The sequence below is a fragment of the Aspergillus fischeri genome, genomic scaffold (genome assembly GCF_000149645.3).
Source record: "Aspergillus fischeri NRRL 181 1099437636264 genomic scaffold, whole genome shotgun sequence".
NCBI lineage: Eukaryota > Fungi > Ascomycota > Eurotiomycetes > Eurotiales > Aspergillaceae > Aspergillus > Aspergillus fischeri.
Window position 1 is genome coordinate 3,616,005 of NW_001509762.1, and position 13,824 is coordinate 3,629,828.

Sequence of the window (13,824 nt, forward strand, 5' to 3'; positions counted from 1 at the left end):
GTAAACCAGCGCCAGACTTGGGACTACTCAGCCGGTTTATACAGATAGTTATCTCTTAATCTAGACGCTTACCCATCAGGAGTACTAGGACATGCTTTGGGTGGACGTGACCAACGGCATTGAGCCAATCCCATATATATTACGGCAAGGAATACCGCAAAGCCGCTCTCTGCTCAAGGGACTCAAAGGGACTAAACTAGTGGGGCTGTGGAGGCAGTGAGTGTGGGGTAGGTCTATGGTGCCTAAGGCAGAAGCCACTGTCAACTGTCAGCTTTATCTGCATCTTAGAAATCAGATTTCATTCCACTGAGCCGCAAAGGACTGAAAAGGATTGTCTCTACAAGTACGGAGTACGCCAACGATTATAGGAGGACTTCAAGTATATGTGCCCCGTTGTAGGTAATCAATTGCTTCCGCCGTCACACCAGCCTTTCAGAGCTAGCCTCTTCAGAACAGCCACCAGATTCTAGTAGATAGATAATTGCAGTTTAGCCACATCTATCTACCATACTCAAGAGTATTCAGACGATCATTCGGATTTTCTAAGGCTGACTCGGAACTACCTCCGTGGTCCTGATATTGCCCAAACTAGGCAAATACACCATTCCTAATCAGGGAAAATGCTAATATCGGAAGGTCTTCTGCCTGAGGCATCAATAGGCGTCCACCATTCGCCCAACATCGGCCCTCGTCCATCCTGATCCGTCCTCGTTTCACCTCTAGGACTCGAGCGATCCGACAGAAAGAATGACAGCATAATTGTTGTCTCTTTCCTTCTAAAGACATGCGTCTCCTGCTATCTGTTCTCCTCCTCCTGGTCGCCTCGCTGGGTCTGGTATCCGCCGTCCCCGCAGGCTCCAGTATCACACCTCCGCCGCCCATTGAACCGATTCAGTTGTTATCATCCCGATCTACTGACTCCAGACGACCATGGATTCGATTGCGAGATCGGGTCATCGAGTCCATCTGGGGCATTTCCAAAGATTCCTCCCATCATCGTTCCGTTAAAGATTCCCCGCGCAGCAGGTCTCCATCCCGATCACTTACTCGCTATGGCAGCGATGTCGTCCTTCGTTTCCACCTGCGCAACGCCGAAGAGGCAGAGGCATTGGCGGAAGCAACTGACGTCCTTTTTCTGGATGTCTGGGCTTCCACATCTGAATTTGTGGATATTCGATTAGCTCAAGAAGTTGTACGTATATGCGCACTCCTGCCAGCGTCTTATCCCTGCGCTCATTATTGATTCTTTGATTGATAGATCCCCTCACTACTGGGCCTGTTGCCTGATTCGCTTCGGACCGCATACACTCCTCTTATTGATAATCTTGCTGAAATGATATACGCGACTTACCCGACTCGACGACCTGTTGGATTTGAGGATCATCCTGGATTCATCCCGTCGGTGCGCCAGTCGACTCAATTTGGAGATTTGTTCTTCCGCGACTACCAGCCTCTATCGGTTATCGTCCCGTGGATGCGGCTGATGGCTTCAATGTTCTCGTCTCATGTCCAGATGATCAATGTCGGGGTGTCCTACGAAGGACGGGAAATTCCGGCGCTTCGACTCGGGACCCGCGGCCAGACGGCCGAGCCTTACCCTCGCAAGACCATCGTCGTCGTCGGTGGCAGCCATGCGCGAGAATGGATCAGTACCTCAACCGTAATCTACACCGCGTACAGTCTCATCACCCGCTACGGAAAATCGCACGAAGTCACCCGCCTCCTGGAGGACTTCGACTGGGTCTTTGTGCCGACGCTGAACCCAGACGGCTACGTCTACACCTGGGAATCCGATCGCCTATGGCGCAAGAACCGCCAGCCCACGAGTCTCCATTTCTGTCCCGGCATCGACCTCGACCGCGCCTGGGAATTCCAATGGGACGGCGAGCGCACACGGTCGAACCCCTGCTCGGAGAACTACGCCGGCACCGAGCCATTCGAAGGCATGGAAGCGCACCAACTGGCACAGTGGGCCCTCAACGAGACACAAACCAACAACGCCAAAATCGTCGGCTTCCTCGACCTCCACTCCTACTCCCAGCAGATCCTCTACCCCTTCTCATTCTCCTGCTCGTCCGTCCCGCCCACGCTGGAAAGCCTCGAAGAGCTAGGCATGGGCCTCGCAAAAGTCATCCGCCTGACCACCCACGAAATCTACGACGTCACCTCCGCCTGCGAAGGCACCATCACCGCCGACGACCAAGCCCGTAATCGTAACAGCCCACCCAAGAAACCCATCTTCCCCACCGGCGGCAGCTCAGGCGGCAGCGCCCTCGACTGGTTCTACCACCAGCTACACACAGACTACGCTTACCAGATCAAACTGCGCGATCGCGGGAGCTACGGCTTCCTCCTGCCGTCCGAGTACATCGTGCCGACCGGCAAGGAGATCTTCAATGTCGTTCTGACGTTTGGGAAGTTCCTCGTTGGCGATCTTGCACATAACATAAATCTGGACTGGGACGCGGAGCTGCAGCGCACGGAGCCTGAAGAAGCTCCTGCATCCCAAGGCGACGAGCCAGCGCCAGCCACGCAGCAAGTCCTGCAGGCGGATGTCGAAGATGAGGAAACGGAGTGGGTTGAGAAAGCTCGATCCGAGTTCCGACGGCGATAGTCTTTTCCCTTCTGTCTGTTTCTGCCGTGTACAATCCTACCGTACGTATATTTACATCTCGCATTGTCGTTATCTGCCAACGACGGTAATGAATCATGATTATTGTACTTGTCATACGACACTACTCCGGGTACACTTCAATTGACAGATCCATGTAATTCATTGATGGTTTATGTTATGTACATGTCGGCGAGTCGTGATTTCATAATAGCATTGCGAGGCAGGACCCCTAGCTCGTATCACATCCAAAAAACGCATATTCGCGCAAAAAAAAAAAAAAAGTAAATAACCGAGACAGCGGGGCCTAGAACAACCACGCCACAAATGTCTGATAGAACCAGTTCCCACGCTTACCGGTTGGCTCTTCCATCGCCTTGCGAGCCAGGTACTCCGCCTCCTCGCGGTCGATCTCGTCCTTGCCTGACCACAGATCCGCCTCCTCGGGCTTGACGCCCTTGCAGCGAGTGAAGAGCTTGTACCCGAAGATGAGGCAGAAGTAGAGGGGGATACCAAGGTACGCGGTGATGAAGCCCTTGTAGTTGAAGTTGCCATAGGTGTCGCTATGGACGAAGACGTCGTAGCTCTTAGTGAGGGCAATGATGCAGCAGAAGACGAGGGCGAAGTAGGAGCCTGCGGCGCCGAAGGGGGCTGTGTATACGAGGTCAGAGTCAGGGACGTGCTGGGCTTTGCGGGCGCGAATGAAGTAGATGTGGGTGACGAGCAGGGAGATCCAGGTGAGGAGGCCAAAAATGGTGACCAGATCCACAAAGTATTTGAAGACGGTCTTGGAGTCACTGGAGACGTTCATGTAGGCCAGGCAGGCGAAGCAGGAGGAGATGGCGAGGGCATAGATGGGGACGCCGCGGCGGTCGGTGCGGGCGAAGATGGCGGGCGCTTTGCCCTCGCGCGCGAGACCATAAATGGTACGAGTGGCGATGTAAAGGTCCGAGTTAGCGGCGGAGAAGACGAAGAGGAGGATGCAGGCGTTGAGGATGTGGGGAAGGATGCGAATGCCGGCCAACTCGATCGCGACGACGAAGGGGGAGGCAGCTGCGGAGCTGGCTTTCTTGGTCGCGAAGACCAGGCTCTTGGAGTCGTAGGGGACCAGGGTGCCGACGAGCAGAACGCTGATCACGTAAAAGAAGAGGATACGGTAGAAGGTGAGCTTGATGGCGCGCGGGATCGTCTTGCGTGGGTTCTCGGCCTCGCCGACGGTCACTCCGACCAGTTCGGTACCCAGATAAGCGAACGTGGCCGAGACCATGGTCGCCCAGAAGGCATAGAAACGACCCGCGGCCGAATCCTCAATGTACCAGTTGAACGCACCGGGCTCCTTCCAGTACCGGAAGCCCCTGCGGTCGTGATCGGGGCCGCCGCCCAGCATCAGAATGAAGGAGAGCAAAATCAGGCCGACAATGACGACCACTTTGAAGGAGGACAGCCAGAACTCAAATTCACCGAAGAACCGGATACCAAAGTAGTTGATGGAAATAATCAACACCAGGAAAACGGTGATCCACACGCCTGCATTGACTCGTGAAGCATCGATCCAGAATGATATGACCAGCGCGCCGGCCGTTAACTGGTTCGGTGTGACAATAATATATTTGAACCAATACCTGTAGTGGTCATGGTGTCAGCGCCGCAGTCTTGACGGTAAACAATGATAGATTGACATACGTCCAACCAATGGCGAATCCAAGAGCAGGGTCACAGAAACGGACAGCATAACCAGTGAAACCGGAGGGCATGGGCAACCAAGTGGCCATTTCTCCAAGACCACACATGACCAGATAGACGATGAAACCGACGAAAGAGTAGGAGATGAGGATAGAACCAGGCTGTGACAGTTAGTTAGCTGTTGTTGCTGTAAAATTTCAGGTATATGAGGACAACGTACGCCAGCCCTGAAGAACCATGTCAGCCTATGTCACGCCAAAAATGGTTTCGAGGAAGAAAGACTTACTTTGCAAGAGCACCTCCAGTTCCGATGATGAGACCAGTGCCAATAGCACCACCAATGGCTGTGAATGTCAGCTTGAGTGCAGATTATTTACAGGTCGCAATAGACGGCCTACCAATCATGGTGATGTGACGGGACTTGAGACCCCGATGAAGGTCGACATGGGGTTGAGACTCCGTCACACCCTCCTCAGCAGCTTTGACATCGTTGGACATTTCATACTTGACAGGCATCTCCGAAGAGACGCCTTCTTCTTTGTACCCCATTCCCGTGCGTGGTCTATTGATGGAATTCAGGCCGATGAACTGTGGTGGGGGGAAGTTCCCTGATTCCCCAGAGACGAAGGATTGTGGGGAAGAAAGAACGCAGTGAATGCGATTACGATGGAGGAAACGATGAAGAAGGAGAAGGAGAAGATAAAGATGCAGACGGAAGAGGAGAGAGGAGAAAGAGAAGAGGACGAGGAGGAGGAAGGAAAGAGGAAAGTAGCAGGTGAATAGAAGCTACCGTCCTCGACTTCTGGAAAGCAACCCCAGAAAAGATAAGCGACAACGGGGGGACCAATCAATGATTATATATCTTATTATATGACAGGATGAGAATGACCGATGATAGGTCAATATCTCTTCGATTAGATTAGTGAATTAGTGAAGTAGTTGGTAGTTACCGAGAGAGACATCTCGCGTGGAGAATCCCCTCACGGACGATGATAGCCATGCTGCCTGTGTACACAGTACAACCTTCCAGCCTAGCGTTTCCAGCATAATTGCCACACAATCCAATCAGCAGCGAGAAAAAAAAGGCCGGGATGGACGATCTTGTCGTTTTCTGTCTGTTCTCTGGTCTTGTCTGCGCCTCCTGGGGCAAGAAAGAGACCCGTCAGCAAGCCCAGGAACAAGCGGACTGGCTTGGCAAAAGCGCCCAGACACGAGGCGCCCTTAGACCCAAGCTCCTAATTACCTGGGGAAGACGCTGTTGCAGGTTTCCAGTGATTAGGCTCAACACTATTTGGTTCGTATTAGTCAAGGGATCTTTCGAATCGGTAACAATCGCCGTCTGCTGATTCCGTTGAGGCGTTCTGAGGTTACATTCCTAGGCTGAACACGACACCCTGCACACGGACATACGGGATTATTATAAGAGTCTCACTCGGCCACAATTTCCCCAAGAAAAGAGAGAGTCAGTGTCATATGATAACTGTCAAATAATCAGTAATAAAACCACCTTTGTGCTCACTGTGTCCAACGCCGAAGCAAAGCGAACATGGAACAAGCCCCGCTCTGCCTGAGGCCCACTCTTGGCGGCCTTGGCTTTTTTGCCTTGATAAGCCAGTGATAAGCCACGTGAGTTCTGAGCTGCGAGACATTGTGCCCAAGCTTTGCGGGATTTTAGAGAACTCGGGGCCAAGTGAGAGATTATCAAGAGGGTAAAGAACCTTAACTTGAAGGTTCCAGCAGTAGTTCCGTGCGGAGAAGTGATCCTGTCCGAGGTTATTATGCATCTATTCCGATATCTTCCATTAGGAGTCTACGCGTCTGGATTGCCTGGATACCTTAGGTAGAAGCCAGTCAACCAGTGCCAAGACTGCTTATCGAAGTGCTATCTGTGTGCCATATTGTCCAATCAGACACTGTCATTTACTCAACCTTATCGCAAGCTGTTAGCTGTACGGAGTACTCCGTACTCCATACCGTACGTGAGCTCCTGCTCCGGTTTGGACACATGGATGCCGTCTGGTCCGTATTCTAGAAGACTACCGATTTCCTCCAGAGAACTTTCGGTCCCTTGCCAGCCACGGGCTCGGCACCCTTGGCATATAGCGGAATAATCTCTACGGGCACAAATGATATCTGCTCAGAAACTCTCCTGCTCCTGCCTCGCACCCCTGAACCTTTGCATCCAAGCACCTATCGGAGTATTCACGGTGAAATCAGCATGCGATCCTCAACATCCAACTTCAAATTCGATATCTCGCCTAGACTGCGCACAGTGCACCCTGCACAGGAACAGTGGATACAGCCCAGCAATTCCGTACGTAATGCAATGTCACTCACTGCCGACTTTTAGGTAATAAAAATTCCCCAGACTCTTGAAGCGGGGAATCTTATCTTGACTGTTGGATATCGAAATGATTAATACTACTGCCAAAACTCCAGGGACGGGATGTCCGTTCGAAAAAATTTTCTCATCATCCGGGCCCTCCGTGGTGGTTTCCGTGGTAGAACTCGGTGGCTGCACGGTAACTACAGTTGACCAGAACTCCGGCCAGACCTCCAGGGAGCCGCGTGTGGCTGGCAGCAGGAGAAAATTCTGCTATCCAAACGGTCTCGTCTCGGCTGAGCTTCGGTGTAGATAGGAATTGCAGAACATTGACTGATCCTGTTGGATTGAGTACACACTACACGCGGGCTGGATAAGCTGATGGTGGGTCAAGGATGCTGTTGGTCTTATCATTTCTGAACAATAATCAGGATCAAGGCGATTTCTATTTAGTTCGTTGTCTCATATACACGCATTACTGAAGGTAGATTTCTTTGGGCAACCAGTTGTAGAAGAGGTTCACCATGGTTTGAAGTTGTCTGATTATGTATGCTCCGAGGAGTATCCGTTTTGCTATAAGGCAAAGATATCGTTGTACTCGACATACAAGACTCTGAGAGAATTTCGTGTTGGTAGATAAGAATGCCTTACAAGTTGCTCAGCACCAACATAGCGATAGCAAATGGCCCCGCGAGTTGCCAGTTGACACATGAAAGAACGAGAACTTGCCAGTTGCCATCTCAGCCTACAGGACAATCATAACCAGGCTTCATCTCATCAACTGCATCCCAATCCCATCCCACCAACATCCAATCCAACAATGAAGCACCTGCACAGATCCAATAGTCCCTTTGAAGGCGGTAAACCACAAGCAAGGAAGCACTCATTGTTGACACACAGTGCCACATGGACAAGCCCTCACCAACAATGGCGTACGCCATCGGCCATCCTCCTCTCAGAGCAACACCTCTACCGCTCAGAATCAATAGTTTCCTGCAGCTGCTTGTCAGCCTTGCAACCCCGCAGATAACTCTGTGTTGGTAACAGTGATATCACCAATGGAGGTACAGCCTGAGTGTTGCTTGAGCCTTAGGCTGACTGCTCTGGATGACTGGCAAGGAGGAAATGCAGTTAATTTCCACAACACGGGCAGGAAGATTCCTTTCGAGCTCGCGTCACCATCCATTATGCGATGGACTGTGCCGTCACCTGCATAAGGCTGCTGTGATGCTCTTCCATTGGCGGAGGGAAACGGTCGGCGCTTAAGGATATTTATATCCAGAGCGTTATTGGGTTCCCTTCTGTCGGGATACGAAATGGACGAGGGGGATTGATAATTTTGCTATCAATAGAAATACCAAAATAGATCACTTGCGGGATGAATGCAGTGTTAATTTGGGGTGTTGTCATTTGTGCTGATTGTGATGGTGTCATTCCCCTCTTTTGCTCACGAGGCATTTATTATCTATCCTCGTCCTGGGCCACTGTCCCTACTTCTGACGGTGAAGAAGACTTCCTTCTCAGCCTGCTCTAGAACGAGAAACCTTGAACTGAACTGCTATCATGGGTGTTCTTCGTTTGCCTCGCCCGACGGGCATCTATGTCCCCAATTCTCCCACCCGCAGCCTCACTACCGATATGATTTCCTCGCCTCTGTCTCCCGGCTTCAACTTCGATTGCGAAACGGTCACGCCTTCCATCATTCCTGCTCTGGACTACATCTCCTCCAAGCTCCAACAGAAAATGATGCACGTCACCCTGCTCGTCGGCCGGGGAAAGCCCTACCCCACAGGACAACCGTCCGATCTCATGGTCATCCCCATCGCACAACTCGACCCTCAGTGCTGGCGCACGGTATGCCGCATCGTCGCCAAGGGAGCCAAGAAATTCTCCCTAGGCCAGAGCTGGACCGATGCCCTGGCACGCAGCCAGTATGAGCGCCAGGCCAACGAATACTTGATCCAGCAATCCATCCTGCAGAACGAAGTCGTCTTTAGCCGTGAGGGCCTGACTCTCCTCAACGTCGACCGCATCTACACCTTCAAGCGCCGCCTCTGCATCCTGTCAAACCGGGACGACGGCACCGAAGAGCCCTACGTCTCCTCCTGCGTGCATCTCCTCCACCGCACCATCCGCGACTTCCAGGGCCGCCCCTTCAGCAAGGCGTTTTTCCACCGCGTGTACGAACAGCTTGATGTCCGCGATGATCTCCTGACGCGCGTGGCAAACGCTTACAAGAAAGAATACAACCAGGAGGGCATCGTCCTGCCGCCGCGGCCCAAGCCCGAGTATTCACGGAAATCGCCCATTCGCCCCGTCCGTCCTCGCAGACAGCCTACGCCGCCAACCTGCCGACCGGCCTCGGCGAAGAAGGGACCCAAGACGCCTCTCTCGGCCTCTGATGTTACACCCATTACCCGAAGCGAGTGGAACATGTTTGTCGGCTCCGGTATCCGTCAGATCAACCCGACCGTGACCAAGTGGACGCCGTCGCCAACTGTGCTTGCTGCCGCGTGAGCATTCAACCTCAAAAGTTCAGAGGTATAAGAAGTCCAGCGACTACACCTCCAACGCATGACCCAGTAGCTAGCCTGCAGAGCAGGAACCGACAAGCTCGGGATATCATCCACAAGGATCGCTTCGATCCGCACCTTGCCGGCCAGCAGGCATGAATGATTTATAGCCGTTTGCAGCTATAGAGTATCATCATGCACTGATTCGTGGTGGAAGAAACCACCCACGATCACATTGACATGTCAACGGCGGAATCAAATCATTCTGCTAACAGGCCGAGAATGCCTGACTGTCACTGTTATGAACCTGGTCTGACTCAGAGATCGAGTCAGACGTGTATATCTATGTCTTATTCAAGACCCCAATACTGTATATAGAAGTGAACCACAAAATGATGAGCCGATTTTCCTTCTATTGATACTTTCACCAAGCGCACTATGGTAAGTGACAATTTGCCTATCGCTGGTGGGGTGCGGTGGAGACGGCCAACATGCATAGCTAGAACAAATCAAGTGTTATCTAGTGGACTAGCATCTAGATAGCCAGTAGATAGATATACTTGGCTTCGGAATTTGTTATTCGATGAGGAAATAATTTTGTCGCACACCTCGCATTCGCGAATAAAGTGGGAGGAAGTTGACCAGTTGACCAGTTGACGGCCACCATTGAAATTCGGATAAAGCAGGAGTCGAATCACCAGCGAGTGTCGTCAACCTGGCCAGCAAACTTCTCAGAAAGAAGCAAAGATTTGCCGAATTGCATATGACTGATCTGATCTGCGCCCTGCTGCAGAAAAGGTGGAGGACCAGTCGCCAGAAGTGAGGATACGACGACCCCACGATTCTTATCACTCTCTTATCATTCCCCCTCCTCCATTGCGCTCGAAATCGTCATTGTCGTCAGTTTTTGCTTTTCGTCACTCTACTCTAGAAGATATTGGTGACTGAAGGCATACATAGATACACTGCCAGAAAAGTACAGCCAATATCAAGGTTTTTATATTGAAGATCAATCATGCGGGACTCTACGCCTATCGTCGTCGACGCATCGCTCGCAGACGACACGGGTAGCGAAACGAAGAGCAAATGGACCCCCGAATCACTTCTTCTTCGAGCAGAGCGCTCGCATCGTCGGCTGCCGGGGATCCGCAAGGTCCCTCTGCCAGCAATTGCAATCATCCTGTTTGTTGCGTTCATGAACGTTGTCGTGTGGATTGCCGCTGCGATTGTGTTGGTATGTGGCTTTCTGGACCTCACTCGGCCACTTCCTACCAGCTAACATCGTGTAGAGATACTATCCGTAGGTCTATTGACAAGGACAATGACCAAGTGTATGTACTGACCAGCACAGCTCACTAGTCTCGAATGCGGTTCTGGCATATACATTGGGCCTGCGCCATGCGTTTGATGCCGACCATATATCGGTAAGATCGAAGCAGTCTGTAACTCGGCAGCTAGCTAACATATCCAGGCAATTGATTTGATGACCCGGAGATTACTAGCAACGGGCCAGCAGCCCGTCACCGTTGGGACGTTCTTCTCCCTCGGACACTCAACGTAGGTCTCCTCCAGTCTGTCAATACAAGGCTTGGGCTTGTCTGACAGTACCAGCATTGTCATCATCACATCCATCGTCGTAGCGGCTACCGCTGCGGCGGTGTCGTCGCGCTTCGACAGCTTCAGCACCGTCGGCGGGATCATCGGGACGTCGGTCAGCGCCGCGTTCCTGATCCTGCTGGGCCTGATGAATTTTTACATTCTGTACAAGCTCTACAAGCAGATGCAGAAGGTGCTCAATCTTCCTGAAGGGCACGAGGATGAGGCGTGGAAGGTTGAGGGCGGGGGTGTGCTGTTCAATGTGCTCAAGCGCATGTTCAAGCTGATCAATCGGTTTGTGGTTTCCAGATCAGATGTACAAACGATCAACTGATTTGGTGGTTAGTCCTTGGAAGATGTACCCCTTGGGTATTCTCTTCGGCCTTGGTTTCGACACCTCCTCCGAGATAGCCCTGCTTGGAATCTCGTCCATAGAGGCTGCTCGCGGGACGGACTTTTGGGTCATTTTGATCTTTCCTATTCTTTTCACCGGTGCGTCTGCCTAAATACCACGAAGATTCATAGCTAAGAACTACAGCTGGAATGTGCCTCTTGGACACAACCGACGGAGCTCTGATGCTTTCGCTCTACATCCAACCCGCCGCCAACTTCCTCCCTCCCAAACGCGACAGCACCTCGTCCGAGACCCCCCTGATCCTCGGCGAGGATCATGAGATCGAACCGTCCCAGAACCACCGCGACCCCGTCGCCTTCCTGTATTACTCCATCGTGCTCACTCTCCTGACCGTCATCGTTGCCATCATCATCGGCATCATCCAGCTCCTCACCCTTGTGCTGAACGTCGCCAAACCCACCGGCAGATTCTGGGACGGCGTACAGATAGCAGGCGACTACTACGATGTCATTGGTGGAGCAATCTGCGGATGCTTTCTCATCGTCGGTATTCTCAGCGTGGTGCTCTACAAGCCCTGGCGGAGGTGGATCGCGAAGCGGCATGGGAAGAGCACCGGGGCGGATGAAGAAGGCACGGGATCTCGGGATGAACTGCCTCCGGCAAATGGCGAAAGAGCTGTTCTGAACGAGGGGAGCAATGCCTCTACTTCTATTGTCAGTTACGGGGCTGTAGGCAAGGGCGCAACTTCGCAGGTCGTGGCGCAGCCATAGACTGACCGATTTCTTGATTAATGAAGTCGGCTCGAACTACAATACAGACATCATGATTACAGCTCTTGAATTACCTTCTGCACTAAACAATAAAAGCTACCTTATGATATTGATACTGAGAAACCGGTTCAGCTGCAACAGACCAAGTAATGTACCGATATGCCTGAGGCATCAGCGTGACGTCAGCTGATTCGCCAAACGCGGGGAGAGACTCTTCATCCCCAGCTTGCGATAATACCACGAGTCTTGACCTGGGTACTTGAAGCGCATCTACTTACAGGCTCGCACTCCATATGGATACCAACATGAGAGATTGATGGAGTCCGCCTCTCAAACTTACTTGCGACACCATGCACATATGAGACCCACTAACGCTGCCATGCCCTCACGACATACTTTCTTATAATATTGGATATAAAACCATATATTGGCTTCTTGGTTACTATTACTACCACCCTCGATACAGCGAGTGATCGCCTAATTGTCAGATACAACAAAGCAATGGATATACACCGCGCGCTATGTCCGATATCACGACATCTTCCTCGCTGAAACATGACCTAGACGAGCGCCCTGACGGACTCGACTTCTCGTCCCTGCCACCTATCTTCGTCCTCTCGACACATCTCGAGCTGGACGTTCTGCACCAAATCGAAGAGGACCTCGTGAAGCGCGGCGGGCGCCTGACGTACGATGTCTCCGAAGCACGGCTCGTTCTAGGGCGGATCGGCCAGAAGAAGCGAGCGGCGTTGGAGCTGCGGTCTAGAGGTGTCTGGACCGAGGAGGTCTCTGTCTCTGCCTCTATCTCTGCTCCTCTGCGGACGAGCCCTGAACCGCCTGTGAAGAGACGGCGGGTTGACGTGGTTCAGCAGGGTAAACAGCCTGCCGCGCAGCTAGAGGATATTGACCTCGGTACAGAGACAGAGGATGAGGAAGATGGGATGCGGAGCTTGCATGATACACGGGGGCATCTGCGGCGGCCGAGGTCGGTATCTCCCGATACGGCGTCTGTGGCCTCGACGCCGTCGCTGACGTCTTCGGTGGCTACTGCGTTGGAGGACCATGAGCAGGCGGATGTGGTGACGGTGGTCAAGCTGGACTGGTTCAGTGAAGTCCTGAGGACTGGCACGCTCGTGTCTCTGGACCCGTTTGTGGTTTACCGCGGCCGCAGGGCTGTGCAGCCTGCGTCTGAAGCAAGCGCGGACCAATCGAAAGGAATCCTGGAGCGGGCGAAGCAAGATGCCATGGCCAGGCCGGCGGCTGCACCTCCCACAAGCCGATTCGCGTCCCGTCGCTCACGAGAACCGCACGACGGCCCATCAAGCCAGGGCCACCCGCCCAAGCTATACCGGCAAACGACATCCGAGCACGACGAAGCGGTCCCCTTACCTTCACCGCCGGACTGGGTCAAGAACCGCGTCATGTACGCCTGCATGCGGTCCGCACCGCTCCACCCGCCCAACGAGGCGTTCATCACGCAGCTAGTCAAAATCCGCAAGACCCGCGAGCTCACGCTCGACGAGATCGGCGTCCGCGCCTACAGCACCTCCATCGCCGCGCTGGCCGCCTACCCATACCAGATCCGACGGCCCTCCGAGATCCTCACCCTCCCCGGCTGCGACTCCAAGATCGCCGCCCTCTTCGCCGAATTCAAAGCCAGCGAGCACGGCACGCTCGCCGCCGCCGACGCCCTCGACACCGACCCCGTCCTCAAAACCCTCCACCTCTTCTGGAACATCTGGGGCGTGGGCGCCAAAACCGCCCGCGACTTCTACTACAAGCGCCAGTGGCGCGACCTCGACGACATCATCGAGCACGGCTGGGACAGCCTGTCCCGCGTGCAGCAGATCGGCCTGAAGTACTACGACGAGTTCCTGCAGGGCGTGCCCCGCCCGGAGACGGAGGCCATCGCCGCCACCATCACCCAGCACGCTAACCGCGTCCGCCCGCACGCGTCCTACGACGGCCGCGGC

General features: G+C 53.2%; 5 protein-coding genes across 5 annotated transcripts in view, besides 1 other annotated feature; 4 read left to right on the forward strand and 1 right to left on the reverse strand.

The window, feature by feature from the left end:
• Positions 1 to 784: 784 nt before the first annotated feature.
• On the forward strand, positions 785 to 2,614 carry NFIA_084380 (M14 family metallopeptidase; the record flags this gene model as incomplete). Its single annotated transcript, XM_001260382.1, has 2 exons — positions 785 to 1,192; positions 1,259 to 2,614. 2 exons carry the CDS (start codon positions 785 to 787, stop codon positions 2,612 to 2,614), a joined length of 1,764 nt encoding a protein of 587 aa, XP_001260383.1.
• Positions 2,615 to 2,918: 304 nt separating this feature from the next.
• NFIA_084390 (dicarboxylic amino acid permease agtA) lies at positions 2,919 to 4,843 on the reverse strand (the record flags this gene model as incomplete). Its single annotated transcript, XM_001260383.1, has 5 exons — positions 2,919 to 4,233; positions 4,295 to 4,455; positions 4,515 to 4,521; positions 4,581 to 4,638; positions 4,693 to 4,843. The coding sequence occupies 5 exons, from the start codon at positions 4,841 to 4,843 to the stop codon at positions 2,919 to 2,921; spliced, it is 1,692 nt and encodes a 563-aa protein (XP_001260384.1).
• Positions 4,844 to 8,180: 3,337 nt separating this feature from the next.
• Positions 8,181 to 9,134, forward strand: NFIA_084400 (uncharacterized protein; the record flags this gene model as incomplete). The annotated part of the gene is made up of 1 exon (XM_001260384.1): positions 8,181 to 9,134. The coding sequence occupies one exon, from the start codon at positions 8,181 to 8,183 to the stop codon at positions 9,132 to 9,134; it is 954 nt and encodes a 317-aa protein (XP_001260385.1).
• Positions 9,135 to 10,145: 1,011 nt separating this feature from the next.
• Positions 10,146 to 11,851, forward strand: NFIA_084410 (HoxN/HupN/NixA family nickel/cobalt transporter; the record flags this gene model as incomplete). The annotated part of the gene is made up of 6 exons (XM_001260385.1): positions 10,146 to 10,364; positions 10,477 to 10,554; positions 10,602 to 10,687; positions 10,742 to 11,020; positions 11,073 to 11,218; positions 11,265 to 11,851. 6 exons carry the CDS (start codon positions 10,146 to 10,148, stop codon positions 11,849 to 11,851), a joined length of 1,395 nt encoding a protein of 464 aa, XP_001260386.1.
• A 521-nt stretch (positions 11,852 to 12,372) lies between these two features.
• Positions 12,373 to 13,824, forward strand: part of NFIA_084420 (putative terminal deoxynucleotidyl transferase) — a gene marked incomplete at both ends in the record, with an annotated part of 2,022 nt that continues 570 nt past the window's right edge. The window contains one exon of the mRNA XM_001260386.1: positions 12,373 to 13,824. This exon is cut by the window's right edge and continues 570 nt beyond it. Coding sequence (XP_001260387.1) covers positions 12,373 to 13,824 — 1,452 coding nt within the window.
• Positions 12,637 to 12,661: a microsatellite.